This window comes from Clarias gariepinus, chromosome 15, assembly GCF_024256425.1.
Source record: "Clarias gariepinus isolate MV-2021 ecotype Netherlands chromosome 15, CGAR_prim_01v2, whole genome shotgun sequence".
NCBI lineage: Eukaryota > Metazoa > Chordata > Actinopteri > Siluriformes > Clariidae > Clarias > Clarias gariepinus.
The window spans coordinates 5,959,069-5,986,450 of record NC_071114.1 but is presented as its reverse complement, the minus strand read 5'-3'; the positions used below and the strand labels follow the sequence as shown (position 1 = coordinate 5,986,450).

At 40.9% G+C, this 27,382-nt stretch overlaps 3 protein-coding genes across 3 annotated transcripts; 1 reads left to right on the top strand and 2 right to left on the bottom strand.

The window, feature by feature from the left end:
* Positions 1-984: 984 nt before the first annotated feature.
* Positions 985-13,533, bottom strand: tmem44 (transmembrane protein 44). The gene is made up of 9 exons (XM_053512649.1): positions 13,271-13,533; positions 12,976-13,090; positions 12,794-12,884; positions 11,274-11,440; positions 11,019-11,105; positions 10,747-10,917; positions 10,243-10,443; positions 9,872-10,015; positions 985-1,273 (listed from the first exon to the last, which is right to left on the bottom strand). Exons 1-9 carry the CDS (start codon positions 13,390-13,392, stop codon positions 1,103-1,105), a joined length of 1,269 nt encoding a protein of 422 aa, XP_053368624.1. The 5' UTR covers positions 13,393-13,533; the 3' UTR covers positions 985-1,102.
* A 1,607-nt stretch (positions 13,534-15,140) lies between these two features.
* Positions 15,141-21,369, bottom strand: lsg1 (large 60S subunit nuclear export GTPase 1). The gene is made up of 14 exons (XM_053512627.1): positions 21,176-21,369; positions 19,938-20,064; positions 19,742-19,862; positions 19,090-19,176; positions 18,911-18,997; positions 18,763-18,823; positions 18,493-18,669; positions 18,005-18,367; positions 17,813-17,914; positions 16,253-16,395; positions 16,040-16,164; positions 15,872-15,951; positions 15,625-15,795; positions 15,141-15,533 (listed from the first exon to the last, which is right to left on the bottom strand). Exons 1-14 carry the CDS (start codon positions 21,275-21,277, stop codon positions 15,354-15,356), a joined length of 1,926 nt encoding a protein of 641 aa, XP_053368602.1. The 5' UTR covers positions 21,278-21,369; the 3' UTR covers positions 15,141-15,353.
* A 2,600-nt stretch (positions 21,370-23,969) lies between these two features.
* Positions 23,970-26,693, top strand: fam43a (family with sequence similarity 43 member A). The gene has a single exon (XM_053513868.1). The coding sequence runs from the start codon at positions 24,147-24,149 to the stop codon at positions 25,188-25,190; it is 1,044 nt and encodes a 347-aa protein (XP_053369843.1). The 5' UTR covers positions 23,970-24,146; the 3' UTR covers positions 25,191-26,693.
* Positions 26,694-27,382: the final 689 nt, after the last annotated feature.

Here is a 27,382-nt window from a genome sequence, read left to right as displayed (position 1 = left end):
TTAGGGTCAGCCAGGATACGGCACTCCTGGAGCAGATAGTGTTAAGGGCTGTGCTCGAGGGTCCACTTTAATCATATTTCGAGAGAAAAGGAGAAAATTGTCTTTGCCCAAATACAGTACTTATGGATTTGACTGTTCACTACATTTTGAGAAAGAGGAATAAAATTGTGTCCAATTATTTTTTAGGTCTGACTGTACACCAACGTGACCTAAAGCCAGTGAGGTGGTCCCAACAGACCTTTTGTTCAAAGACGGATTGGAAGCAGCCAAAAATAATTCAAAAATGTTAGATATCCTGAATATTTCATACGATGAAAAGATTTGGATAAACGAACAATAGCTGAAAATAAAAAGGAGATTTACTCTGAATTACAGGTCCTTGGAACCTTATCAGTCATTTAATACATCCCCGATCCACTTCCACAATGTGTTCAACAATCTCTAATCACGACATTGTCCTATTATCAGACTTTCTGGGAAGTCTTCTTGGTACTCATCTGTTAGACAAGACTGACATGGGCACAATACAACCAAGCCACCATGTCAAAGGACAAATATGGCCACGGCGGTGACTTAAGGGACAGCTTAAAAAGCCCTGGTCGTCTGGTCTGGCTCTTATCAGAGGCTGCTGGACCTTTCTGCAGTACAGCTCAGATAAAACTGCCCGACTATCAAAATACAGGAAAACCCCTACTGCACTATTAGGCCTGTGAAAGGGCGAGATTGTTTTTTTATTAGACTAGTTTATTAGCCACCTCCCTGAAATAATCTGTTTCGGCTCGGTCTTCTTATGTTTCAACTGTTTCAGTGTGATCTCATTATTCAGTGCTGTGGCATGTATGAGGAGGAAATGTGTGACAAACAAGAATAATTAAACATTTCTTTGGAAAAAAAAAATGCATGTTAGGAACTCCTTAAAGCCTTGACAAAAACATGAGTCTCAAATGGAAACATGGACCACATACGTCAAGATATAACAAAATATAAACGTTCACTCTTTTTTTTATTATAGGTGATATCTTGTTAAATATTATTGTACAGACAAATCTCCTGAGAATCATCCAGAATGATTTCAAAGCATCTGAAAGTTAATGTCGGGTGATTAGGAAACCATCCTCTTCTCCAGATCGGCGTCATTAAAGGCGTTAGAGCTGGATTTCGTGTTGGACTTTGACCTCTGGTCTACCGTCCAGTCCTGCAGAGGGAATACGTCCATTGTTTGCTCGTCTCTATTCTGTGAACTCCACTGGGAAGGCGTGTCCTGAAAGTCCCACTGTAGGAATGCATGAATGAGAAAAAAAAAATACTGGAGGGTTAGGGGCATGACCGGACCGGAATATCGAGCTCAGCATATACAGTACTGTAAGGCATTCCACCCAAGGACAAAAAGGCTGTGTGAGGACAACAGGGATGGGATGGGAATCATTCCTACCAGGGACCTTCCGATACCATATTATCATGATACTTAGGTGCTGATTAAATATCTGCTTTGATATAATTTCTTTTTAGATGTTGTACAACCAGTGTTAACCTTTTTACAATTTGAACTGCACTAGCACTTCTATTGGATCGGACTACACAGGCTAGCTTTTAATCGCCATGTGCATCAGTGAGCCTTGGCCACCCATGACCCTGTTGCCAGTTCGGGGGTTTTCTTTCCTTGGATCACTATTGGTAGGACCTGACCACTGCAGCCTGGGAACATCCCAAAAGAGCTGCAGTTTTGGAATTGCTCTGATTCAGATCTCTAGTCATTACAATGGATGGCCCAGGCTCACTAATGCACGGGGGGGAGCGACGGCTGGCCCATGTAGTCTGATTCAATAGAAGTGCCAGTGTAGATCAAATTGAGGAAAAGGTTAGACTGGTTTCAATAGAAAGGTGTCAGAACTAGTGATGGGAAGTTTGGATCATTTTAGTGACTCGGTTCTTTGAATCTCATTCATCAAAATGAACAAACCTCTTTTTTTAGTCTTTTAGTTCATTTCAATAGAAATTATAAAAACTTTACATTTTCAATAAACAGACCCTAAATATACAAATTTTGCCTATAGTTCCAGTTATGATAATAATACAATGCAGCTAAGGACATATGATAACAGGAATGAGCAGCTCACCTCTTATATCTTCTAGTCCGAATCGTTCGTTCTTTTGACACGTGACTCTCATTGACTCTATGCAGTGCATTACAACATAATTGGAAACATAATTGAGCGGTGCTTCTCCAAAGTCTTCTAGTCCGAGTCGTCCATTCCTTTGAATGTATTGTACTGCATAGCGTCTATGGGAGTCATGTGACAAAAGAACGAACGATTCGGACCAGGAGACTCATGAGAAGGAAGGCTCAATTCTGTTCCCTGTGTAATGCACTGCATAGCATCTATAGGAGTCACGTTTGCCACATAGAAATTCAATCCCCTCCAAGCTCTAAGGATGCTGTTAAAACAGTTACTGTAACTTGACATGGAAATATTTTGTAGAGGCAAATCAGTGCAAAAGCAGTCAATTTACAATCATTGAATTCACTATGAATGAAACAGCCATGAGACAAATAACTTCCTAGCAGGCACAAAACAAAAATAAAACTCAACAAAAGTTTACCACATTTGATGTCGTTGTACAAAAACCTGACTGATGATCGTTTTGGCTGAACTGATATCTGCGGAAATGTAAAATGTTTTTTACATTAAACAACCAGATAAGCATATAACCAATCTTTTTACAGCTATTACAAAACATACATGGGCATCCAGTCTGTGTCAGATGTTGCAACACAAGTCACATAAGGCTGAATTTACAGTTCAAGTCAAAGTTCATCTAGATAAACATGGCGTGGAGAAAAAGTACACTATATGGCCAAAGGTTTGTAGATACATGCATGTAAATGTTTTCTTTTTGTCCTATCTTCTGGGAAGGCTTAACACTAGCTTTGTTGTAGCTATATTTTTTAGCTTTTAAGCTTTTAGCTTAAGTGAGGTCAGGCATTGATGTTGTGCAAGGAGACCTGGGGTGTATTCATCTTATTTACATTTTACATTTAGGCATTTGGCAGACGCTCTTATCCAGAGCGACTTACAAAAAGTGCTTTAATGTTTACAACATTGGATACATACTTACACTGGGTTAACTAGGTTAATAACTAAGTACCATTAGTCCAACACAACTGAGGTGTTTTTTTTTTTGTTTTTTGTTTTTTCGGGGGGAGGGGAGTTAGTCCAAGTACTGGAGAAACAGATGCGTCTTGAGTCGTCGTTTAAAGATAGTCAAAGGCTCTGATGTACGGACATCTAGAGGAAGTTCATTCCACCATCTAGGTGCCAGAACAGAAAAGAGCCTGGATGAATGCCGCCCTCGATCCCTGAGAGATGGTGGGATGAGGCGAGCAGTGCTGGAGGATCGGAGGCAACGTGGTGCAGTGCGTGGTGTAATTAGCGCAGAGAGGTAAGTGGGTGCTGGGCCATTTTTGGCTTTGTAGGCAAGCATCAGTGTTTTGAATTTGATGCGGGCAGCTACAGGAAGCCAGTGCAGGGAGCGGAGGAGTGGGGTGGTGTGGGAGAACTTGGGAAGGTTAAAAACGAGTCGTGCTGCTGCATTCTGGATCAGTTGCAGAGGACGAATCGTGGACAGAGGCAGGCCTGCCAGGAGTGAGTTGCAGTAGTCCAGTCTTGAAATAACAAGGGACTGAACAAGCACCTGAGTAGCCTGTGAAGAAAGAAATGGGCGAATTCTTCTGATATTGTAAAGAAGAAATCGACAAGAGCGAGTAAGGTTAGCGATGTGTGGGGAAAATGACAGATGATTGTCCACGGTTACCCCAAGATTGCGGGCGCTGGTTGAGGGAGTGATTTGGTTGTTGTCCATGGATATCACAAGGTCTTGACCTGGAGATGAGTCACAAGGGATAAACAACAGTTCGGTTTTACTGAGATTGAGCTTCAGCTGATGAGCAGCCATCCAAAATGAGATGTCTGCCAGACATGCTGAGATCCGGGTGGAAACCTGAGTGTCAGAGGGAGGAAAGGAGAGGACAAGTTGGGTGTCGTCTGCATAACAGTGGTATGAGAATCCATGCGATGATATGACCTTACCAAGAGACCGGGTATAGAGGGAGAACAGAAGAGGACCAAGTACTGAGCCCTGCGGGACACCAGTAGAGAGTCTACGTGGGGCAGATGTAGATCCCCTCCATGTTACCTCATATGACCTATCTTTAAGGTAAGAAGCAAACCATTGCCACGCTGTTCCACAAATTCCAAGGCTTGTAAGGATAGATAATAGAATCTTGTGGTTCACGGTGTCAAATGCAGCTGACAGGTCCAGGAGGATGAGGACAGATGAAAGTTTAGCAGATCTAGCAGCATGGAGCTTCTCAGTGACTGACAGAAGGGCAGTCTCTGTGGAATGTGCCACTTTGAATCCAGATTGGTTTGGATCATTAAGGTTGTTCTGTGAGAGATAAAGAGACATTTGATTATAAACCGTTCTTTCAAGAATTTTGGAAATAAAAGAGAGCAGTGATACCGGGCGATAGTTGTTAACTTCTGATGGGTCCAGGCAGGGTTTCTTGAGGATGGGAATAACCCTCGCCTTCTTAAAAGCGGCAGGAACATGACCAGATGATATGGATTGGTTGATGATGGCTGTGGTGAAGGGAAGGAGGTCTCGTGAGATGGCCTGGAGCATTGTGGAAGGGATTGGGTCTAATGAACAGGTGGTGGGGTTAGATGACGAGATGATCTGTTGAATCTCGTCAGATGACAAGTTGGAAAATTCTGCTAAAGGAGGGAAGGAAAGGTCCTGAGGTTCTGCCGTAGGACTTTGGTTGAGAGCGAAGGACTGGCGGATTGCTACAATCTTCCCATCGTAGAATGTGGCAAAATCGTCAGCAGTCAGAGAGGAAGGGGCAGGAGGAGTCGGTGGGTTGAGTAGTGAGGAGAAGATGTTGTGGAGTTTGCCAGGATCATGTGCAGACGCTTCCAACTTTTGTCTGAAGAAGGTAGTTTTGGCAGAAGTCACATCACATGAGAATTTGGAAAGAAGAGTCTGGTAAGAGATGAGATCTGCATCAAGCTGTGATTTCTTCCATCTTCTCTCCGCAGTTCTTAATTCTCTCCTGTTGTTGCGCAGTACATCAGATAGCCAAGGAGCAGGACAAGATTTCTTCCTTGGTTTAGATGACAGCGGGCAAAGGAGATCTATGGATGAGGAGAGAGAGGAGAGGAAAGTTTCAGTCGCAGTCTCTAGTGGTAAAGAGGAGAAGGAGTCTGGGTCTGGGAGGAATGATAGGGTGTATGAAGACACAGAGGAAGGGGAGACAGAGTGAAGGTTTTTGCGGGTAAAAGAGACATTTTGGTGGTTAGGTTTACATAGAATGGGAAGGGTTATAGTGAAGGATACCAGGTAATGATCAGATTTATGAAGAGGAATAGTAGTCATATCTGTGACTGGGGAAGGGCGGCAGAAAACAAGGTCGAGAGAATTTCCTGCCTTGTGTGTAGGAGGGCAGCTGTTTAGGGTTAAAGAGAAGGAGTTGAGGAGAGGGAGAAGGAAAGAGGATTGGAGTTTATCAGATGGAAGGTTGAAATCTCCTAGAACAGTGAGAGGAGTGTTAGCAGAAGGAAAAAGACTAAGAAGTATGTCCATTTCATCTAGAAAGTTTCCTAGAGAGCCAGGAGGACGGTAAATAACCAAGATGTGGAGGTTAATTGGAGAGGTTACCTTAACTGCATGAAATTCAAATGATGAAAAACTGAGATGAGACAGGGTGATGGGCGAGAAGGACCACCTCTTGGACAACAGGAGACCCGTACCACCACCTCTGCCAGTTTCTCGTGGAGTGTGAGAGAATACATAGGCAGAGGATAGGGCAGCCGGTGTAGCTGAGTTCTGAGGAGATATCCAGGTCTCAGTTAGTGCCAGAAAGTCAAAAGAGTAATGAGTAGCTAGGGCAGAGATAAAGTCTGCTTTATTTACAGCAGATTGGCAGTTCCAGAGCCCACCTACCACCAGTGCAGGACAATGAGACAGTACTGGAGGGTAGATGAGGTTTCTGGGAGATCTGCCTCTGCTGTGTGAGTAAAAGCATCTTGGTCTGTGAGAACTGACAGAGATAGGTTGAAGACACATGCTAGACTGAGGTAACTGTCTATAAAAACTTGTAACTTCTTGGCAAACAAGAGTTTAAGTCAATTTTCTGTGCACTACCTTTGTTGCAGGATATGCTTATTAACCGCGGAGACACCTTCAATATATGTAGCTAAGCCCTGCCCACAATTCACACCTTAAGGAAGCCTGAAACTACTCTTGATTAATTACCTGAGAACTAATTGCTTTAGACCTACTTCAATCACACTGCAATCAACACTACCAAACAGCAAAAACTAGGTACAGTATACAGTAATCTCAAAGGTGTTCAGTGGAGTCGAGACCGTAGACTGTATGAAAAGAACTAGACAAACACTGTGACATCACCCATAGGTTTTCTGAACCTTAACTGTAGGAGCTCTGGTTATTACCAACTTGGCAGGAGCTGTCTCCATCCAAACCCTGGTTGATCCATAAATGGGCAAATAGAAGGAGCGAACAGTTGAGAGTTCGGCTGTTGGTTGGTCTTGGTACCTCAGTACTTACCTCAGTTACCACAAGCTAGCTAGCTTAACTTCATCTTATCAAAAATGTATATCTAATATTACTTTGCATTTGATTCAACTCCATCATCCATACCATTCACGTCATCCCGTGTCAACTCCTACATTTCTTGTGGCAAGTTAAACTACGACAATTCCAGTTAGCTGGATAGCAAAAGTGATGCATGGCAGACTGCTAGTGTCATTTAAATCGGCCTGCCACGCGCCTCATTATGCATCGTTTTATGATTTATACAGTTGTTCCCACATGGATGGGAAATTTAGGTATGGAGACCATTTGACCATGTCTGTTGTAAAGTTGGGTTTAACATGGGGTTCCATAAAGATTGACGCACTTTTGGAGACGCGCCCAGTGGACACTCGATGAACTGCACTTTTTTTGTCACTACACCTGTGTTCTTCAACATCAACCATGAAGATTGCTTTACACATAGGGGCAGTGTACCGCTGGAACAGGATTGAGCCTCCTAGTTCTACTAAAGGGAAATGGTAATGCCGTAGGATCCCAAGATATTCAAGACCCACTCACCTACTCATTTGCATCCTGCCTCAGTTTTAAGCTGCTTTGGAAAAAATCCTTAGCCAAATGAAACGTACACTACATATGGATGTAAATAATAATATAATAACATTGGTACCTCTGCCACTCAAAAATATAGCCGAGTAATCCGAATCCCTGTAGACCTTACAGCCGTTTCCCACAGCTTCCAAATCCAGCTTTTCTCAAGGATTAGCGTGAATGAAAATCATTTCCAGACACAGTGAAGGAGAACTTTGAGAGTTACCTGCTGTGTGGTGGTCATGGAAGCATGGCTTAGCGCCAGGATAGAGAGTTAAAACACACAGGGACTTTACAGTATTTTACTTAATGTACAGATCAAAGGTTATGGAGGTTTTTGATGTACATCAGCAACAACTCCACTTAATTCAGGTCTGGTATTCAGTTAAAGGAAATTAATATCCAGTACCGAGTGAGAGACACTGTGTACAAATAAGTAAGAGTCAAAATTCAGTCATGACTAAAGTGCAAAGGTTGTGCAGGAGCAAGAATCTGCCCTAGAGCGGTTCCTCAAGATTACCCTTGTAGGAGGGGACAGCACGAGCACCGAACCCTGGACTATAACCTACTCCATAGTCGTTGCGCCTCTCAGAGTTTTCACATCGTTTGCTGTTTTCCTGTTTAGCCAATAAAACAAAGTTCAATTGTTTTCACTTTGAGCAATTCACTTTTGTAAGTAATTTAATGACATCCTCAATAGCCAGACATTCTTGAAAGGAACAGCTTGGCTGTGCCAGACATCACGGCACACAAATAGGATTTCCTGCTGCACAAAAAAAATCAAGATCACGAACCAGTGCTTTTAGGGCACTGCATCAATCATGTGCACAAGGTACAGGTTATACTGTATGTACAGTGTATACTAGTGGACGTAGTAAAAGTTAAGCAGAACATTAAAGTCAGACACTGACTTCTTTCATCAGTACTTCTGAGGATTCAGGATGTGAAAAATGATCCATTGTGTAATAATGGATTTAATGGAGTTTTGCAGGATGCTCGAAGTCTGGGATATTTTTATTCTCACCAAACCCTGAGCAATACGTTTCCTTTGTGACTTGATTGATAGCACCTTGGTGTTCATCACTGTATGTTCTCTAACTCTACAGCCTTCCAGTAACAGATGTAATTATACTGAGATCACCTTCAGAACGCATTAACCTCATAATAGAAATAATAATAATAATAATCTTTAAAATGCAATATTTTCAAGTAGTTCTTCAATTTGAACACAAGATGCATAATATTCTCTTAATATACAACGAGGATTTGGCAACAATTACAGCATTGAATTTATTAATAAGTTACTGGTCGACACTGTGGCCTCGCACCCCCAGGGTTGGGGGGTTGAATCTCACCTCTGGTCTGTGGGTGAGACCTTTTTATGTTCTATTCGTGCTTGATGGGTTTCCTTCAGACCCACAGTATATGATTTAGTGTGTGTGCTTTTATCCTGCAATAAGTTGGCACCACATCAAGGATGTACCCGGCCTTGTGCCCTAATCGGTCTGGAATAGGCTTTAGGCCCCCTGCAATCCTACATATGATAACTGTTATAAACAATTATGGATGGATGAATAACATTTTCAACCTCTCAATTTTATGGAAAGGCTTCAGTTTGAGGTTTTGTTTCCATGGTAACCTGACAAGCTGGCTAACAGACACGCAAGAATGACATGAACCAGACTACTTACTGACTCTTACACGCACCAATATTTGTATGTAATCAAAGGCTATTAATAATTGAAAAAAAACAAAAAAACATTATGGTCATTATCAAAGTAAAACGTGAATTTTGCTAGTATGTATATTTATTTAACATTTATGGGAGGAGTGGCAGGTGTCAGTGCTTAGGTGCAGTCAGCGACGGTTGGCCGCGATGACAATAATGTTACTCTGGCGAACTACAGGCGTGTAGCACACTTATGATACACTACTGGCAATGTGGATACACCAGTCAGGGCTTGGAATGTAAGTATCTGGAGGAAATCCACCAGAGCATGGGGAGAACATGCAAAGTTATTCACGTACAGAGCTTGAAGATGAGATTCGAATCCCTAATCCTGAAGGCGCAAGTAGACAGTGCTAACCATGACCCAAATCTGATTTTTATCATCATAAATCTATCCTTTTTTAGATAACAAAATAAATGGTTAGATGGCAGATTTTGCCACTCATTCATATTTTCTTGATTCCTTGGAGCAGCAGTACACACTTTATACACCATTTGTTCACCTGTCAAAGACTTTACTGCCACCTACTGGCTGAAAGCAAATACCTGGAAAAAAGGTTTTTTTTTTTTTTTTTTTAAAGAGGGAAAAAAGGGCAAGGACTGTTTTACAGCATCTACAAATCCTGCATAGGAAAATGTAGGAAATACAAACCATGCATCTGAATCTTACACTAATGCAAAAAAATATGGAAAAAATTAAAATTTTAACTTTTTTTTGACAGAGTTGCTTTGCCTGTCAGTTAAATGCACTTGTTATGATTTCCACATTATCCCCTTAAAAAAAGCTACCTTTCCATCTGCCCCATGACAGCTTTTGGTAATCTAGTTAAGAATTCAAAAATAGTCAATTATTTTTATATAATTACTTTCATTATGGTCAGTATTACAGGAACTGCACTGACCAGGGTGTGGTTTATTGAAAAGGGGGTTGCTAACCTCAAGATCAGAGCTGAGAGGAGACGAATCAGTAGCGCTGCCTGAGGAATAACACTCATCCACCCTGATCACCTTCTCAGATCCCTTTAGCGGCTGGCTCTCTGCCGAGTTCTCCTGAGGGACGGTAACCACCTTTAAACACGCCTAGAAAACATTGAAATCCATCAAATAGTTTCACTGTACATCAGTATTATTTAGGCGTTCCAGTATAAAAAGTGTCATAGTGTTACATATTCAAATATTTATCATGTTCAATTACTGTCTATGATTATAATTATTGTAGTTTAAGATAAAAGAACTAAACAAGAAATAATTAGAGAGAATATATTTCATGTATATTTATATTACACACTGTATCTTTCTATAAATACCTTTCGAATAGGCCGATCATCTATATTTCCTGTCTTAGGCATTTTTGATGAGCTGTTCTTCCAGGACGAAATATGCTTTCTAGGATTTTTATCATAATACAGACCAGATGTAACCGTGCCCAAAAGGCACTCCATATCTGAATCCATCGCTCCAGTGGACTGCCACTTAAAGTAGCTTCTGTAACATGAAATGAGCAAAATCTAAAAAAATCAGATAGTTAAAGATTACAGCAGGAGCACAAAATTATTATAAGGTATGAGGATGTTGTATGGTTATTGTGTTATGGCTCTGAGTTGCTGATCAGAAGTCCGTGGTTTGAGACGCCTTGGGCACTTGAGAAGGGACCTTAACCCTATCTGCTCCAGGGGTGCCGTATAATGGCTGACCCTGTGGTCTGACCTCAGCTGACCAACAAGAAGCTGGGATATGCAAAGAATAAAGAATTTCACTGTTCAGTAATGTACATGTGACGAATAAAGACTGAACTTAAATGAAAAAGATACAGAGACATCCAGAATTGAACAGCACGCTCCTGAAAGAATCCATGGCAGCGCTTTAACAACAGACTCCAGTCGTGAATCATAGAGCAGGATAGCAGAGGCATAAAGAGCTCCAGCCAGGGCACTAAAACATCTTGAGGAAATATGCGTTGAAGTACTCATCTCTCCTTTGTTCTGCACGATGCAAAAATTAGACAAAAGAAAAACAACAACATAGTGGATTCGAGGTCATTGGAGTTCAGAAACAAATCCCAATCCAAAAGCTCATTACTCACAGCTTTCAGAAAGAACGGAATCCTGGAGGTCCAGCTAATAGCGAAGGACAGAAGCCCGAGCACATAGCCAAGCAATTCAGTCTGGTCCTATTCTCAAAAAAACAAACCAAAAAAAAAAAACCACACAAACCACAACAACTTAAATACACTCTTGGGTAACATTAAACTGCTAAGGAAAGCAGAATTGCCCCAAGGCATGCTTTATTGTAAACCACACATGTTGGTGTGCAGGTAAGAGAGGATCAGGTCACTCACCTGTATAATGACATTCAGCAGCTTCCTGCTGTTTGGAGAACCGTAAGCGACCGCTTGCATGTGACGTACACGTACATCAGCGTAAACACATCCTCCCATTCCAAACAGCAGACAGACCATGAGGACGTTCTGCCTCCTCCTCCTGCTTAACATTCTCGCTCTCCGCTCTCGAACAAGACACAAATGCAGAACTCACTTATAGTGACCAAAAGTATGTGCACACCAGACTTCTTTTAAACTTTCGCCACAAATTTGTACTCACACACTATTCCCTAAAATGTCTTTGCATGCTGGAGCATTAATATTGGAACTTAATGCATGCTGGTATGACAAAGCCAGTTCCATGAAGACAAGGGCAAAGCCTTTTTAAAAGGGTTTAAGTAATTACAAGGTGGTATCACAAAGTTTCAAGCCCACGCACAGTCACAGGAAGCACAGACCTTCAAAAATCAGTGTGCCAAAAGACATCATCCTATGTGCAATTGATGCTATCATGACCACGTTAGCTGTTCGTCTGCTAAGCACGTCTGTTAGCTGTTACAATGTCTGCTATTTCATCATGGACAGCAAGTTAGAACAAAGAGCAAGAGTGAAATTTTGCGTATAACTGTGCAAATCTGCCACAGAATTGTTTGGCAAGTGTACGGCGATGCTATAATGAGTCGTTCGAGGTGTTCTGAATGGAATGTGCGCTTTAAGAGCAGAAGAACATTGTGTCATACAAAACAGTCCAGGTAATCCTCATGCACAATGTTGCTGCCAAGTTCATCCCCAGGCTGTTGACCCAAGAGCAGAAGGAACATTGTGTTGAAGTCTACAAAGAACTTGGTCAGTGTGCCGTGGATGACCCATGAAACAACAGTCCACACAGTAGAAGAGCTAATTATCTCCATGACTGAAAAAGGCGTGGCAGGTCTGCATCTTGACCGAGCGTGTTCTGATCGTCTTTATTGTAAGAATTCATCCCCAGGAGCCAGACCGTCAATAGTGAATTCTACTGCCAGGTTTTAAGGCATCTGAGCAAGGATGTCGGATGAAAAAAGCAGAGCTTGCAAACAGAGCTAATCTTAAAACCTTTTGATACTACCTTGTGTGACATCAAAAAGATCCAAGATTCAAGAATTTTATTTGTCACATATATGGTACAACAGTAGTGAAATGCAATTGCAACAAACTCCAGACTGTGCAGATTTTAGGAAATAAAAAAAGACTATGATATAAATTATATACAATATAATATAAATATACATTTTACAAAACTATGCTTTAAAATGTGATACCAGTGCAAAGATATGTGATAAAGTGACTGTGTGCTAAAATTTCCAGTCATTGGTGAGGTTCTGTGTTTAATGCCCCTATAGCCTGATGAAAACAACAAACCAACATTAATGCCCATGGTACTAGATTGATACACTTAATATTTAGGTCATTCTGCTATTTCTATTTATCACTTATTACTAAAAGAAAATAATAATAATAATAATAATAATAATAATATGCACATAAATAAGCCATCTTACCAGCGGTGGAATTAAACCAGCAACAAAAAGGCAAAGTGACAGAAATGAAATGCATAACATCCAAAGCTGTCATCATCAAAGCCATAATACGCTACAAAGAGAAATTCAAATTAGATCAAAGGGAATTTAAACACTGTTAAAGATAAACAAAGGCAGATTGACTTGTTCGGGTTTGGTTTTACCTGGACGTTTGTCTGATTAGAGAGAAAAGCTCCAGCAAGGTGACACAGGTCTCCAATCAGAGAGTACAACACGCAGTCTGCAGGATCTCTCAGCTTAGACCTGCTGCATGCCAGCCTGGAGAGAGAAAGAGAGAGAGAGAGGGAGAGAGAGATAACAGAAAGCACATGCACATTTAAGCCCTTATTATATATAATAGTAACAAATTAGACAATTTGTCTGGAATTGACTTCTGGGATCAATAAAGTATCTATCTATCTATCTATCTATCTATCTATCTATCTACCTTTGACTTACATTAGGTAGGAAATGATGAGAAATGAGGCGGAGGTGAAGCCTACAGCTGTGGAAACACCAACCTGAGAGTCAAAGTGACTCCACAGCTGAGAAAACACGCTTGAAAAGTTGTTTTTATTCATCCTTTTTAGATGAAACTGTAATGTAAGGTAGGGTAGGAGTGTGTGAGGTGTTAAAGAAAAACTCCAAACAACGCACACACACAAACACAAACAGGAGACATTGACGTGACGTGTGACACCGAAGTGCCTAAGCTTGTGTCGAGCAGAAGGGGGCGTGTCCAAATGAAGCCTTGCCTCTCATCATGGGTCGTTCATGAACGTGACTCAGAAGAAGAGTGATTCGTTCGTGTTCTACTGAGCGCGCATGCGCAAATCATCGCAAAACCTTCGTAGGTTATGTACAGGAAACAGAATTGAGTGATTCTTCCTCAATGACTCTTCTACTCCGAGTCGTTCGTTCGTTTGTCACGTGACTCCCATAGACGCTATGCGGTGCAATGTCTTCAAAAGAACGAACGACTCAGACTGGAAGATATGAGAGATGAGCTACTCATTCTGTTTATTATAATATGTCCTGGGACTGTAGCCAAAATTTGTGTATGTAGCCGTATTGGGAGTCTTTTTTTTAATTGAAAATGCAACATTTTTATTTTATTTCTGATTAAATGAACGAAATGACAAAAAAAATAATCGTTCATTTTGACGAACGATATTGAAAGAACCGAGTCAGTAAAATGATTCAAACTTCCCCTCACTACTTGCTTCGCGCGCGTGTCGGATCCCTGAGACTCACGTGACTGATGACAAAGGAGGTCTCGCGGAATCACGTGACCGTCTCGTGCACATGGAGACTTCTGTGGATCATTATATTGGAGAATTTCTTAAAAAAAAAAAAAAAATCATTAATCAAGATTCAGGAAAACTAAAACTTTATTTTTGGCATTTCACAGTGAACTTTACATTCACCTTTTTGTTTTCTAATACCGTACTGTATATAAAGAAGAAAAATACACGGAAAAACCTTTAATTCATATTAATGACCTCATAAACCTCATAGTATTGGTGGAATGGTGGGGTGGTGGTTAGAACAGATCCTGGGTTCGATTCCCGCATCAGGGTCTGAGCGCATGGACTTGGCATGTTCTCCCTGTGCTTAGTGGGTTCCTCATGCAGGTTAGGCTCATTGGTGTTTCCAAATTGCTCATAGTGTGTGAATGTTGACTGGTGGTCCTACCACTGTTGTACAAATGTGAATAAATACTCAGTGGTCACCATTGCTCTCCATGGTCCCATCAGTTTTTAAGGATCCTGCATACTGTACGACTCGCTGAATGCTCACAAGAACGACTGCAGTGGGCTCTGAGCCACTTCATTCAGAATCGTCATTCATGAACCTATGGCATTCTTTTAAACGGTTTGCACTGTTCAAACATTTTACGTCGGCAAAGAGTCTTAACACCGTACTGTGCTTCAAGTCGTCTGTAAATATCAATCTGTTTTAACGCTCTTAACAGATTTCATCACAAGTGCCAGTTGTATGTTTTTGTATTTTATAGCATTACAGTTTCCTCTTCACTAGGGGAAGAAAGATGGACAAACCTGTTCCAGCAAAACAATGCCCATGTATTATGCTAATAAAAAAAGTGAAGAATCATGAGGACCTCAATGGTTTGCAATACACAAACATTGATCAGCCAAAACATCAACAACAGCGTCAGATGAACAGACTAATGTTTATCAGTTATAAATCAGTAAACTGGTGATATGTTAAGGAAATTAATAAGGAATATAATAAGGATATATTAAGGAAATTAAAAGGCATTTATGTAACCTACAATAGTCATAAAAATAACAGTTTAGACACTCTATAAATATGGGTGTGTCATTTATTAGAAATGTGTCGTTAATACAAAATCACTTTGGATCATGCACAAATATGTTACTTTTTTATGGTGGAATTATGAATGAATTCTCAGAAAGATGTCCATTATTTAAAAGTTTCCATCATGACAGTCAGTCTCAAATAGAGACAGTTGCAGTATACAGTATGTCTTTGTCCATGAGCGGAATCAGAGCAACATTCAAGCGTCCAGGTGTTTATTGAGCCTTCTGACTTTCTCCTTCTTGTTCCTGTTGCCATGTTTTTTCCAAGGCTTCCCAGCTTGCTGTTCTGCTCCTGCTTTACACTGGGCTTGCGGGCCGCTGCCGGGTTTGTAGCCCATCACCATCTGCACTCCTTTTGTCAGCGCTCGGACGTTTTCCTAGGAGGCATCAAAACAGCACAACTGAAAAACTTTTTTTTTCTTAAGGAAAAACTTAGTAATCATAAAAAAAATAATAATAAAAAATTACCTGATGAAAGAAGGTTTTATCGACGGTGTTTTCAATCTGTTTGACTTTTTGAGGTTTACTGAGACATGATGATGGACCGCTTTCAATAGTTTGGTTTATAAACTTTAAGTGCTGAGGCTGGAAGTCTTTAGCGTTGATGAGGGGAGGGGGGTGACAATAGAGCAGTTTTCCCTACAAAGATATATAAAAAAATTTATTAAACTATATTCATTAATTTCGAGGAGTAAATGTGGAAGTAAACACCTACGCTGACGTAGTCTTTCAGGACATAACGGGCTGATCTGGACTGGTCGGGCTGACCGTGCGCTGTCATGAAGCCCCTCATATCTGAAACGTACACATTTACAAGTTGACTCCAGACCATAACCAAGTTTGCTTATCATTTTATTTTAAGTCACAATAGTTTCTGGCCTACATCCATAAGCTGAAAGCAGTTCGTCAGAGGTGGGAGGGCGATCCGGGTCTTCGTCCTCTCTTGGCCTGACGATGTTGATGCCGTAGGTTCCCTCCAGCACGGCTCGTGGGATCGTCTGACAAACGTACTTCAGTTAAGGGGTTCACTTAATTGTTACTAATAAAGCGGTACATTTAAACATCAGCAAGAAATCATGGCTAAAGACAGGATATGAGAGAGACGGCTGGGACGTGGTCGCGCATCTGGTCGATAGGGAGGATCCCGCTGCAGATCATCTCGGCTTTGGTGGAAACAAAGGAAGGCATGACCAGACCAGGACAGTCACAAAGGCAAAGCTCCGGTTCAACGAACAACGTCTGCAACACACACAAGCAGAAATATTTAACACTGATTCAAAAGGCTGAGTAAAAAAATAAATAAATAAAATTCGACGTTCTGTTTCAATCTCCATTTCAGTATTGGATCGCCCACAACAGCTGACCTTCAATGTCTTAAAATAAGAACTGACTGTTAGTGATGTTACTTACGTGCCTAATGACGTGTGTTATTTCATAGTTTTGAAATCTCCGAAATTGTTCCAATACGGAAAAAAATGTTATTCAAACTTTTGCCTTATGATATTAGAGATGGGAAGGAAAACATAGCATTTTCCTCCAGTCATCATTTCACTTAATTTATGTTTTATCACCCAGGATCAGCTATATAGATATATACCATATTGTTTTTTAAAAAGAAAAAAATTAAATCAGGATCTCTATACAATGACATAAGACAGGGGAGTAAAGTTATGGCTAGATATAAAAATAAAAATAAAAATAAAAAAGAGTACCCACTATTTTACATTTACCTGACATCTCAGTCATTTATTTTCCTGTAAATCATTCCTGCACGGTCTTTAAATAGTTTCCAACAATAAAATATTGAGTTGATGCTCTATGGTTATTATTTACACAAGAAAAATGTAAGAAAGATTCATACGGTTTATGTATGACCCTACCTGACTACTGAGTACCAAATAGGGATGGGAATCAACAGGGACCTCCTGATACAGTGTTATTATAACACCAAATTGTACTGCGATCCTGTTATTATCACAATTGTATAACTATCTAGTTCAATATTAATTTGTTTTCAGATTTTGCAAACAATTTGCTTCTACCATACAGTACCACACCTTTCTGCCAATGTGTGAATAGTTTAAAGTGCACCACCTGCAGGATTATTGAAGAACAACAACATTTAACTAATTCCGATGCAAAAAGATAATTGGCAGATAAAAAAAAAAAAAAAAAAAGATTTTGGAGTCAGTGTGGTGATACGTGAATTGATTACATGAAAGAATTGCAATACATTACATGAATATTTTTTTAACCCTATTTCTAGTGCCAACATTAAATGGTTTAACCTCTTAAGGCCTTTTTCGTGTATCAACCTTCTCGTTTCTGTAGATGAATTAATATTTCTGAATGTATATTGATGGTTTTTGTTTGTTGAAAAGAGCTGTTCTCTATATTTAACATCGCTCTGTGTGAAACTGCTAAACGTCACCGTTTATCGTGTCTGCATCACCTAACAAAAGCCTCTGTGTTTTTTCCTAAATACAATTAAATGAAAAATATTGGGGTTAGGATAAACACAATGTTTATTCAGAGGTTAAAAAGGTGCCAGAATCTGGCCACATCTACTGTGTCTCGTCTTTCAGGATAAAAAACAAGCAAAAACTTTTCAACCTGTTTTAAATTGTATAATATAACTATTTAGCTAAAACCTTACCTGAAAGTGCTTGGTGTGTCCAGGCGTGGCCGAAACGGAGACTTTCTTATTCCTAAAGATGGTGTTGATGGTGGAGCTTTTCCCAACATTAGGGTAACCCACCTTAAACACAGATCAAATCCCCCATCAGGCTGATAAACAGGCTGTGTAACGAGTTTGTGTGTACAAGTTCACCTCTACATTCACACTCACCAGTCCCACAATGAGCTGCCCCTCCTTACACCTGGGCCCAGAATGTGCAGATTTAAACATTTCGAGCAGCTCGTCTTTGTGCAGCAGACGGCTCGAGTTGTAGAAGGAAGCGTGATCTGAGGACGCCGCGCACTCCTCTTTCTCCTCTTCGTCTCCCGATGCCTCGGAGCAGGTTTGCCAGTCTGTCTCTGAAGTACAGTCCACAAAACAGTCCTCTTCCTCCTCCTCCTCATCATCATCATCATCATCATCTTCTTCCCCTTCACTCCTCTGCCGTGAAGCTTCGGGTGCACCTGATACCTCATCTGTGGTTTGCTCGCTTTCTGGATCACTTTGCTCCTCAAGGTCATCGAGATGTTCTCCCTTTAACATGAGGCAGAAGAAATATATATATATATATATATATATATATATATATATATATATATATATATATTTTAAATCAGATACCAATTTCTAATCTTAATTAATGATGACTGAGTTCTCACCTTTTCTTCAGCTTCCAGACGCTGTGCCTCGGCCAGCGCGGACCAGAACACCGCTCTTATCCCTTCGCTTTGAAAATGCTTGGCCCAGGCACGACGCTGCTCCCGGGTCAGCAGATCCGCTTTATTCAACAGCAGCATGTTCACCTTGTGACCGGAGACCTCGTTGACATATTTCTCCTAAAGGGCGAATAACCCAACAGCAAAGCGTTCCAGTAAAACAGAGACTCTAGCAAATCAACGCTGAACAAATTCCCTATGAAATGTACTCACTAGATCAGGACAGCGGAACAGCAAAGGGTTTCGTGCATCGACGATTTGAACCACGACATCACTAGAAAGGTAAAAAATATAATACTGAGTTGTTCCAACGAAGATTCAGAGCATTGCTTTTACACACAAAACATGTTAGCGAAAGTACCTTCTCTCGATAACTCTCCAAAGCTGCCTCCAAAAGTCCAAGTTCCTCTCAAAAGGGGTAAGAATCAGCTTCTGTTCCTCCTCCAGCCTGACACGGCAAAAAATAAAAAATAACTTTAAAATTAAAAAAATTATCTGAAGTCACAAATAAATAGGCGAATCGGAAATGAGCTCCAAGACCTTGCCAGCTCTCGTCTCCAGGTCAGGAAGCTGTCTCGTTCGGCTTGCTGGAGGATCTCGGGGCTTGTGTTCTCGTCCCATTGTGGCCTGAAAGGAAGGAAAATAAAAAACATTATCATGATGGAGTGAGAAACCTGTGGAAAATTCTGTTCCATCAGAAATTCTGGTGCTAAAAAAGTTCCCATAATGTACCATGTTGCTGTTGCTATGGTTACTGGTAGACACTGTATATGATGGGTAATTTATGTGAATTGATTTGTATTGATTTACTTTTTTTTTCAGATCCTGTCATCACAGCGTTTCCATATAAAGTGGGAGTTTTTTCTATCGCAAAAAAAAAGAGAAAAACACTGCGATTTGGGTATACCCCTCCTTCATGGAGAAAGAAAAAGATTTTCCCCATTTGATCCAGAAAGACGGAAAGAGTGAAGCTGATTGGTTGGTTCTTGTCACATGAACTGAGGTATTCTGGAGACTTGGGATTTTCATCTTGCTGTGGCGTAGCTACAACGAACTCCAGCAAGCAAAAGATACACCATGTAACCCCCCCAACACGCTATTTCAGACATTTGACCTCGCTGTGACCTTAACCCTGCCGACATGAACTCCAGAACCCTTTGTCCGAAAGCAGAGCTTACAGACATACAGTCACCTGCGTGGGATGCGGAGGAACTGTCTGTTGTCCTCATGTAGTTTCTTCAGTCTCTTGGACTCCTCGGATGTCAGTAGGCCACACCTGGCTTCAGCTGGCACGAACCGGATATTCAGCTTCTCTGCAAAGTCACAGCACAAGAGTCAGACACTTTACTGACATGTCTGGATAGAGGAGGTGCAGCAGAAGGATCTACCTGCGGTGAATTCTGTCCCTGCGAGTTCGGCTGTGGCGAGGAAATCATCCAGAGAGCTCTGCTCCGTAACAGACTGCAAGTTCAGGCGACCCCAGTCGTATCCATCGTTCACTTCACTGGTGTGGAGCTGGTGAAAAAGAGAGAGAGAGAGAATAAGTAATTACATTTAAAATAAGAACTACATCACCGTAGAAACCAGAACAAACTTCTGCCTGTTGTATAAAATATAGTAATGCAAAGAATGGGCTAAAATGGATTTTAAAGAAGAGTCCATTTACTGTGCGACTGTGTTCCCTTTAGAGCATGCGACCGTCAGTACATCCTTTATACACTTTATATACAGGAGCTGTAGCGTGAGAGGGAACTGATAGCTACTAGATTATCGATCTTGGATGGCATCGTTCTCATGGACAGACTTAAAAAAAAGTTTGCATATAAAAAACTTGGTATATTAATAAAAAGTCAACAGAATTAGTTTAGGAAACTGAACCAATTTAAGAATCTATGAAAGGGTCCAAGATTGTAGTTTAAACAAGGAATTTAGGTTTTAACAGAGATTTTCTGTTAGAGAGGTTTGAGACGGCAGTCTAAGAGGTCTAAGGTTGGTTCTACATTAGTTATGACTGATTTGTACCGCGCACAGGAACGATTGCTATGTTTGAACCATCAGTCCTGTGTCATGACAACAGTAAAGCATCTTGAGTCCGTTCATGTGTGGGGTCGCTTCTCAGCCGAGAGAGTGGGAGCTCACTCAGGATTTGGACTAAGAACACAGCCATGAATAAAGAAGGGTACAAAAAAATCCTCAAGGAGCAACTTTTGGAGAAGTTGTGATTAATCCACAAACCAAGAACAAACAAAAACCCACACATTCTGACAAACTCTAAGCACTGATTATGTTAGAATGGGCTGCCATCAGTCAGGATGTGGACCAGAAGTTGATTGACAGCATGCCAGGGTGAATTTCTTTAAAAAAAAAAAAGACTGCAAATATTGACTCCTTGCAAAAACTTAATGTATTTTTCCACAAAAGGTCTTAGACACTTATGAAATGCTTGCAATTATACTTTAGTACACCATAGTAACATCTGACAAAAACACTGAAACACCAGACTTTGTGAAAATTAATGTTTAACACTATAATCACACTCCTTACTGACTTAAGCTAATGTAGCTAGCTGGTTAGCAAAGGCAGAGAAGATGAACGTATATAAAAATAAGTCCAGTTTCTATCGTACCCACGTGTCGTTTCTTCTGTGTCCTCGGGCTGCATTTAGTCTCTCCCTCATTAAAGCTTTTCCTAAACCTGTCCCTTCTCCATGGGCCTTCTTCTTCCCCATCCTGACTAACGCGTGTGTGTAAATCCCTCTTACTCTTCCTTAACACACAACACTAACAGCCTCATGTGCGTCTGACCACGTCCCAAATGTCCCCTCGGTGTAAATAAAGTGCCCTACTTAGGGTGCACTCACGCTGTTATTTCCGGCCCAATGTAGTGCGCATGTGCAGTAAAACAACAAGTCATTCAGGACTCACCGGAAGTCATGTGGAACGTTCCATTTTGTCACGCAGAGGGGTGTGTTTACTGATATCACCTAGAAAATATAACTTTATCTGAGGTTAATGTTTTGTAATTTGGTTTAAGTATTTATTTGTTCAGAATTGGTTAAAATATTCCTATAAAGAATATTATTATGGGAACAAAATACAACCTTTAATTTTGGTTGAGTCTTGAATGTCACTGTTATTAGTGTCGTCTAAAAACTTCTACTCCTGGAATACGGTTCCGGTTTCACCTGTCAATTTTAAAGAAATATTCATATAAAACATAAAACAATATTTGAGCTATTTTTGGTTATCCTAAAAAAAGCTAAAAATTAATTTATTGATTTATTTATATCAAACTAAATTTAAAAACTTGTTTCCACCACCTCCCTTTCTGACATGCGCCTGCCGCCCTCTAGCGTTGACGGATGGATGTTTTCTCTTAACACAGTGAATTATTTTGATGTTATAAACTTTAATTCTTAGTAAATATGATGAATATATCCAGTGAAGGAAAATTGTAAAGCTACTGCATACAGCGAGGGACCCCTGTACAAGTGTGTCCTTTAAATGTGTTGGGCAAAAAAAAAAAAAAAAAAAAAATACACATTTATGGCTGATAGTCAGGTGTCCACATAGTTTTGGTTAATGTCTTTGGTTGTCAGTATAGGATACTCATGTTGACACAGGGTTAAGTATAAGTTTGCTTTCTGTATATATTTTCTAGAAAGATAAGAAATTAAAAAGAAATAGTTTTAAATATAGAAAAATAACTTTTTTGGTACATATGCGTATGTCATTTTGTTTAAAAAAAAAAAGTAAATAAATAAAAAAACAGGCAAGACCAAGAAACATAAAAGAACCTTTGGATAGATGTTACACCAGGTCAAATCAGGGACACTTGAACTGTGATTTATCAAATCTACTACTAATGCTAATAATAATCTATACACGTTGCTGTTCTTTCTGTTGCTCCTGTCAAGGGGTCGCCACAGCAGACCATCCGGTCCACACACAACTTGCCACGGTTTTTATGCCGGATGCCCTTCCTGATGCAACCCTCCCATTTTATCTGGGTTCAGGACCGGCACTACATTCAGTGGCTGAAGTTTGGGCACTGATATATAAAACAGAAATTCTGTTTGGCAGGTGGGTGTTTGCACAGGTAGTTTTGTCACAGGCGTTTCTATTAATGTTTGACTAAGGGCCCCCTGAAAAGTCTTTAGAAGAACAAGAGAAAGAGTGTCTCAATATCCATTGGGTGTGTTTTGCAAAAGACCCAAAATAACAGTTGAGTAGAACATGACATGTAATGTGAAAGTTGTTCAGCTTAATGAGCTCTAAACCCAGCTCTGTACTGGGTTTTGCATACATACCTGCAAGTGTGTATGAGTTACGAAGCAAAATTTCATGTTAGGGCCCTGAGCCATGCATGCGGTCCAGATTTTCTGGCACCTGAAGGGCAGCAGATTCTAACCTGGGGAGTGTTGGTCAAAAAAATCCTTAAAAGGACAAGAGGGCACTTCACAACCTATGACATGTTAATAGCTGATGTCATAGCGGCTGGACCCCTATAATAATAATAGGCCTTTACACATTATGACATCTGCACTATTAAAACAGCATTATCAAGGCGATGGCTATGTCGTGCTGATGTCACAGTGCTTGAGCCCCGCTGATGTCAATGGAAAAACAGAAGGCTTGTATTTCTGGCCTAATTTAAAAAGGAAGAGGGTGAAAGAGGAGAAAAATATTATCGGGTTTGATCTTGAATGAAATAAAATCACAGAGTAGCATTGTAAATTAGTAAATTATCCAAAGAAAACCATGTAAAGTTAATCCAGTCTGAATAAGGCTTAATACAGCCCCTGTAGAAATGTCTGTGCTACCTCTTACGGCCTGTAGATGGCAGCATGCGATTGTTTTATAATAAATAAAAATAATAATAATAAAAAAGAATAATAAATGAAACCAAATCACATTTCTAGATTTAAATTTAAAGCTTTTACCAAGTAAATCAGACCTCCCCAAAACACTGAAAAAATAAAATAAAATCCATCTTAACATCTTATATTGATTGCTCCACAATTGAACACAATGTTTTATTTAACTGCTGGTAATTTGGTTCATATTTATTCTTTATTTTTGTAAAAAAATAAAAAAATAAAATAAAACTCAGTCTGGTTTGATAACTCCTCAGTCTGTGTCCTAAACATAGGTTTAATTTTGACCAGCACAAAACCAGCACAGAGGGGGGAGCTGGAAAAATTTATTTTTAAGTTTCTGATCCATACAAAAGAATAAAAAAATATTAAAGGTACAGAAAGTCCATGGTGTGAGATATGAACATGCCTTAGATCTACCAGGTGGCCCTGAATGTCTTCTCTGGTTTGTTCCAGGGACTCCAGTCCTCCCCCTATGAGAGACTCTGACTTGGTTCAGCCCAGTGTATAATTACGCACGTCTGGGTTGGGGAGGTTAGTTGACGGCTCCTGGGCTGAGCATGCTGCAGGAGGGACAGCTGATAAACTCTTGGTGTTGGCGTTGCCTGATAAGGAAGTGAGACACTTTTGAGACATGCAACGCGCCTTGCGAGACACTTGACGCAGTAGGACTGTTCTTTTTGGAGTTGCTTTGGCACAGCCTGTGCACAACCTGACTATAATGTTGCCTTGGAAGAAGAACAAGTTCGAGCTGATCGAGGAAGACAAGCAGTCCAAGCACAAGGGCTACGCGGTGAGTCTGAACTACTCCGCGCTCACCACGCTGGCCAAGGCGTGTCCGGAGAGCGCGCTGAACCGGGTCGGGAGCATGTTCAAGTCCAAGAGGAAAAAGGTGAAGATCACGAGCGAGGACCCCACGTACACGGTGCTGTATCTGGGCAACGCGACGACCATCCAGTCGAAGGGTGACGGGTGCACGGATGTGGCCGTGAGCAAGATCTGGAACAAGAGCGAGATGGGGAAGAGCGGCACGAAGATGCGCCTGACGGTGAGCGCGCACGGGGTGCGCATGGTGCATGTGGACGATCAGGCGCGCAGACCTGGACACCTTTACCTTCTGCACAGGATCACGTACTGCGTCGCCGATCCGCGCCTGCCCCGCATCTTCGCATGGGTCTACCGGCATGAGATGAAGCACAAGGCGGTGATGCTGCGCTGCCACGCGGTGCTCGTGTCCCGGCCGGAGAAGGCGAAAGCCATGGCGCTGCTCCTGTACCAGACTTCAGCCACGGCGCTGGCCGAGTTCAAGCGTCTCAAACGGCGGGACGACGCGCGGCACCAGCAGCAACAGCTGATCGGAGAGCAGACCATCCCGCTGGTGCCCATGCGCAAACTGCTGAACGGCCAGTGCTGCTACAAACCTCCCGTGGAGCGCAGCAGGAGCGCGCCCAAACTCGGCTCCATCACCGAGGACCTGCTGGGAGAGGAAGCCGAGGAAAAAGCCACGCAGTGTGAATGCGAGGACGTGCTGGACACGGATGAGGAGCGCGCGAGCAGCGAGAAACCCGGCCTGTGCCAGCTCATTAGCGACCTGGGCGAGATGGGCATCGGGAACGACGTGCGGACTCTTAAAGCGGACCTCAGGGTGACCAGGTTGCTATCTGGTGAGAGCACGAGCAGCGAGTCGTCTCTGGAGAACAATCACGATCCAGGCGCGCTCGGGTCCGACGATGCGGACGCGCGGAAAGCTCCAGAGGTCGGCTGAGCCGCCAGTCGGGTCCAGGAGGAGAACCGTTACTCACTTGTAGTCAGCATTTATTTTTTTATTCGTGCCAATGTTGTTATTATCATCCGTTTCACTTGAAAGACACACAAAGAGGGAGAGAGAGAGAGAGAAAGAGAGCGCGCGCTTGTGCTCTTCCAGGTTTGGAGACTTTGGACTGCACGAACAAGCCATGTTTCCATCCAAGACTTCTGATCTAAGATGACATCCAAGGGTGTTTATTATTATTATTATTATTTTTTTTATGGGTGAGCACATGGGTTTAACAGAAAGCTAAAATATAAAATCTGATTTTCTTTGCATTAGAAAAAAAATCCTAAACATACCTGTGGAATACAAAGTATTCAAATCTATACCAATTGTCAAGATAATACAGATAAAAAAAAAAAAAAAAGATTTTCTTTAAATTGGAAAAAAAAAAATCCAGATTATATCCCTGTGCAATAAAGGCATTCTAAAATATTTAAAATCTAGAACAAATAGCACAATTGTCATATCATTTGCATTTGCTTAAAAATAATGCATGCAATATAAAGTATAAATATAATATAATATGGAAATGCTCATTATGAGACCCTGGATTAATTGTTATGCAAAGTCGATAAAGGAAAGTGTTGCTGAAGGCTGCCATGTCTAGCAAAAGTCGAACACTGGATTTCATTTTATTCTAAAACGGAAACAAAGTCAACGGTTGCCTGCTACACCCCCTGTATCTGTAGTTTAGGCAGTAAAGTGTTACAGAAATGACACACAAGCAAGGATGTGATGTGTTTGTCACGAAAAGAAAAAAAAAAAGCACAGGTCACAGGTATCTTTGTGATGGTTTTTGTGGTTGTTCACTTGGTGGCTAAAGGTTGAATTGAAGTCCCAGCTGTAGAGAGAATGAAACCAAGACACACAATCGACCTCAGACTGAGAAGCTGGGACAAAGAGTAATGTGTGATATAAAAATACTTTTCATTACATTAACATTAAACAAAGTTTTACATTCAAGATTGTTTACCCAAGTCATTTCCATGATGGAAATGATCCTCCTTTAAACAATAACAACAACAGTCGTAAATATATGTGTATACACGTGTCAATTGGACGACTCACTTCAACTATCCGAATAATGCTAGCTATGTTCAGGACATTCCGTTTTGACTTCCTTTGTTTTTTTTTGTTTTTGTTTTTTTTGCACTGTTGTGTATCTACTTCGTTATGTTAATGATGCTGTATACAACATTGTTACATTCTAAATATTCTTAAACAACAACATAAACAACAACCACAACAACAACAACAAAAAACAAATCTATGTTCTTATCTTTGCTGTGCAAAAGAGACAAATATGTAATGTATTGAGATGTAAATATTCCTAATATGTATTATTTTTTAAAGAGGTTAATGTTTGTTGTTTTTGTGTATCTTGGAAAAAAAGGCCAATAATAATAATAATTATAATAAAAAGAAAAAAAAAATCATAGAACATTCTTATTTTCAATTATTCACCTGGTTGTGCTAACCTGTAAACGGGAGCGATTATTCAAGCGGATGGTACCAAGGTGGGGATGATGTTTTAGTGCAGAATGTAGACTGTCCAGATTTGTCACATTACACACTAATGCAATTCACACAGAGACTCTAAGAAGGACTCGCATATAGCAGTAAGCCTACACAGTTTCTCTGTCTCTCTCCTCAGGGCAAAAACTTATGGTTCATCTTTGATGGCTCTCTGTCCTCTATCTCGAGTCCTGTCTGCAGATCATGTTACCTCCAGCTCTGCAACATTCCTCTTCTCCGCCCGTTCCTCACCCCACACACTGCTGCCACTCGCACACATGCATTCGTCACCTGCTGTGTTGATTACCGTAGTTCACTAATAACTGGTCTACCACATAAACTCCCGCATAAACTTCAACTCATCCAAAATTCACAAAAGTTGTCTGTATTATAATGTGAATATCTATTACACATCACATCACCCCAAACCTTCAACAACTCCTCTGGCACCCTATTAAATACCGAATAGAGTATAAAATTCTCCTCCACACTTTTAAATCACTCCATAATCTTTTAGAGCTCGTACAGTTTTTCACACTGTCTCGCACTTTCCGTTCTGGCTTATCAAGTCTCCTCTTTACACCCCCTGCCTGCTTATCACCATGGGGTCTAGAGCAGTTAGCCGCACT

Excerpts from the sequence above, each read along its gene's own strand:
- tmem44 (XM_053512649.1), bottom strand. The coding sequence starts at position 13,392 with ATGAATAAAAACAACTTTTCAAGCGTGTTTTCTCAGCTGTGGAGTCAC. Across the intron at positions 13,091-13,270 it reads CTCATCATTTCCTACCTAAT|GCTGGCATGCAGCAGGTCTA; the intron begins GTAAGTCAAAGG and ends TTCTCTCTCCAG. Across the intron at positions 11,106-11,273 it reads TGCTGAATGTCATTATACAG|GACCAGACTGAATTGCTTGG; the intron begins GTGAGTGACCTG and ends TTTTGAGAATAG.
- lsg1 (XM_053512627.1), bottom strand. The coding sequence starts at position 21,277 with ATGGGGAAGAAGAAGGCCCATGGAGAAGGGACAGGTTTAGGAAAAGCT. Across the intron at positions 17,915-18,004 it reads GGCAGCTCATTGTGGGACTG|GTGGGTTACCCTAATGTTGG; the intron begins GTGAGTGTGAAT and ends TCTGTGTTTAAG. Across the intron at positions 16,396-17,812 it reads GACACACCAAGCACTTTCAG|ACGTTGTTCGTTGAACCGGA; the intron begins GTAAGGTTTTAG and ends TGTGTGTTGCAG.
- fam43a (XM_053513868.1), top strand. The coding sequence starts at position 24,147 with ATGTTGCCTTGGAAGAAGAACAAGTTCGAGCTGATCGAGGAAGACAAG.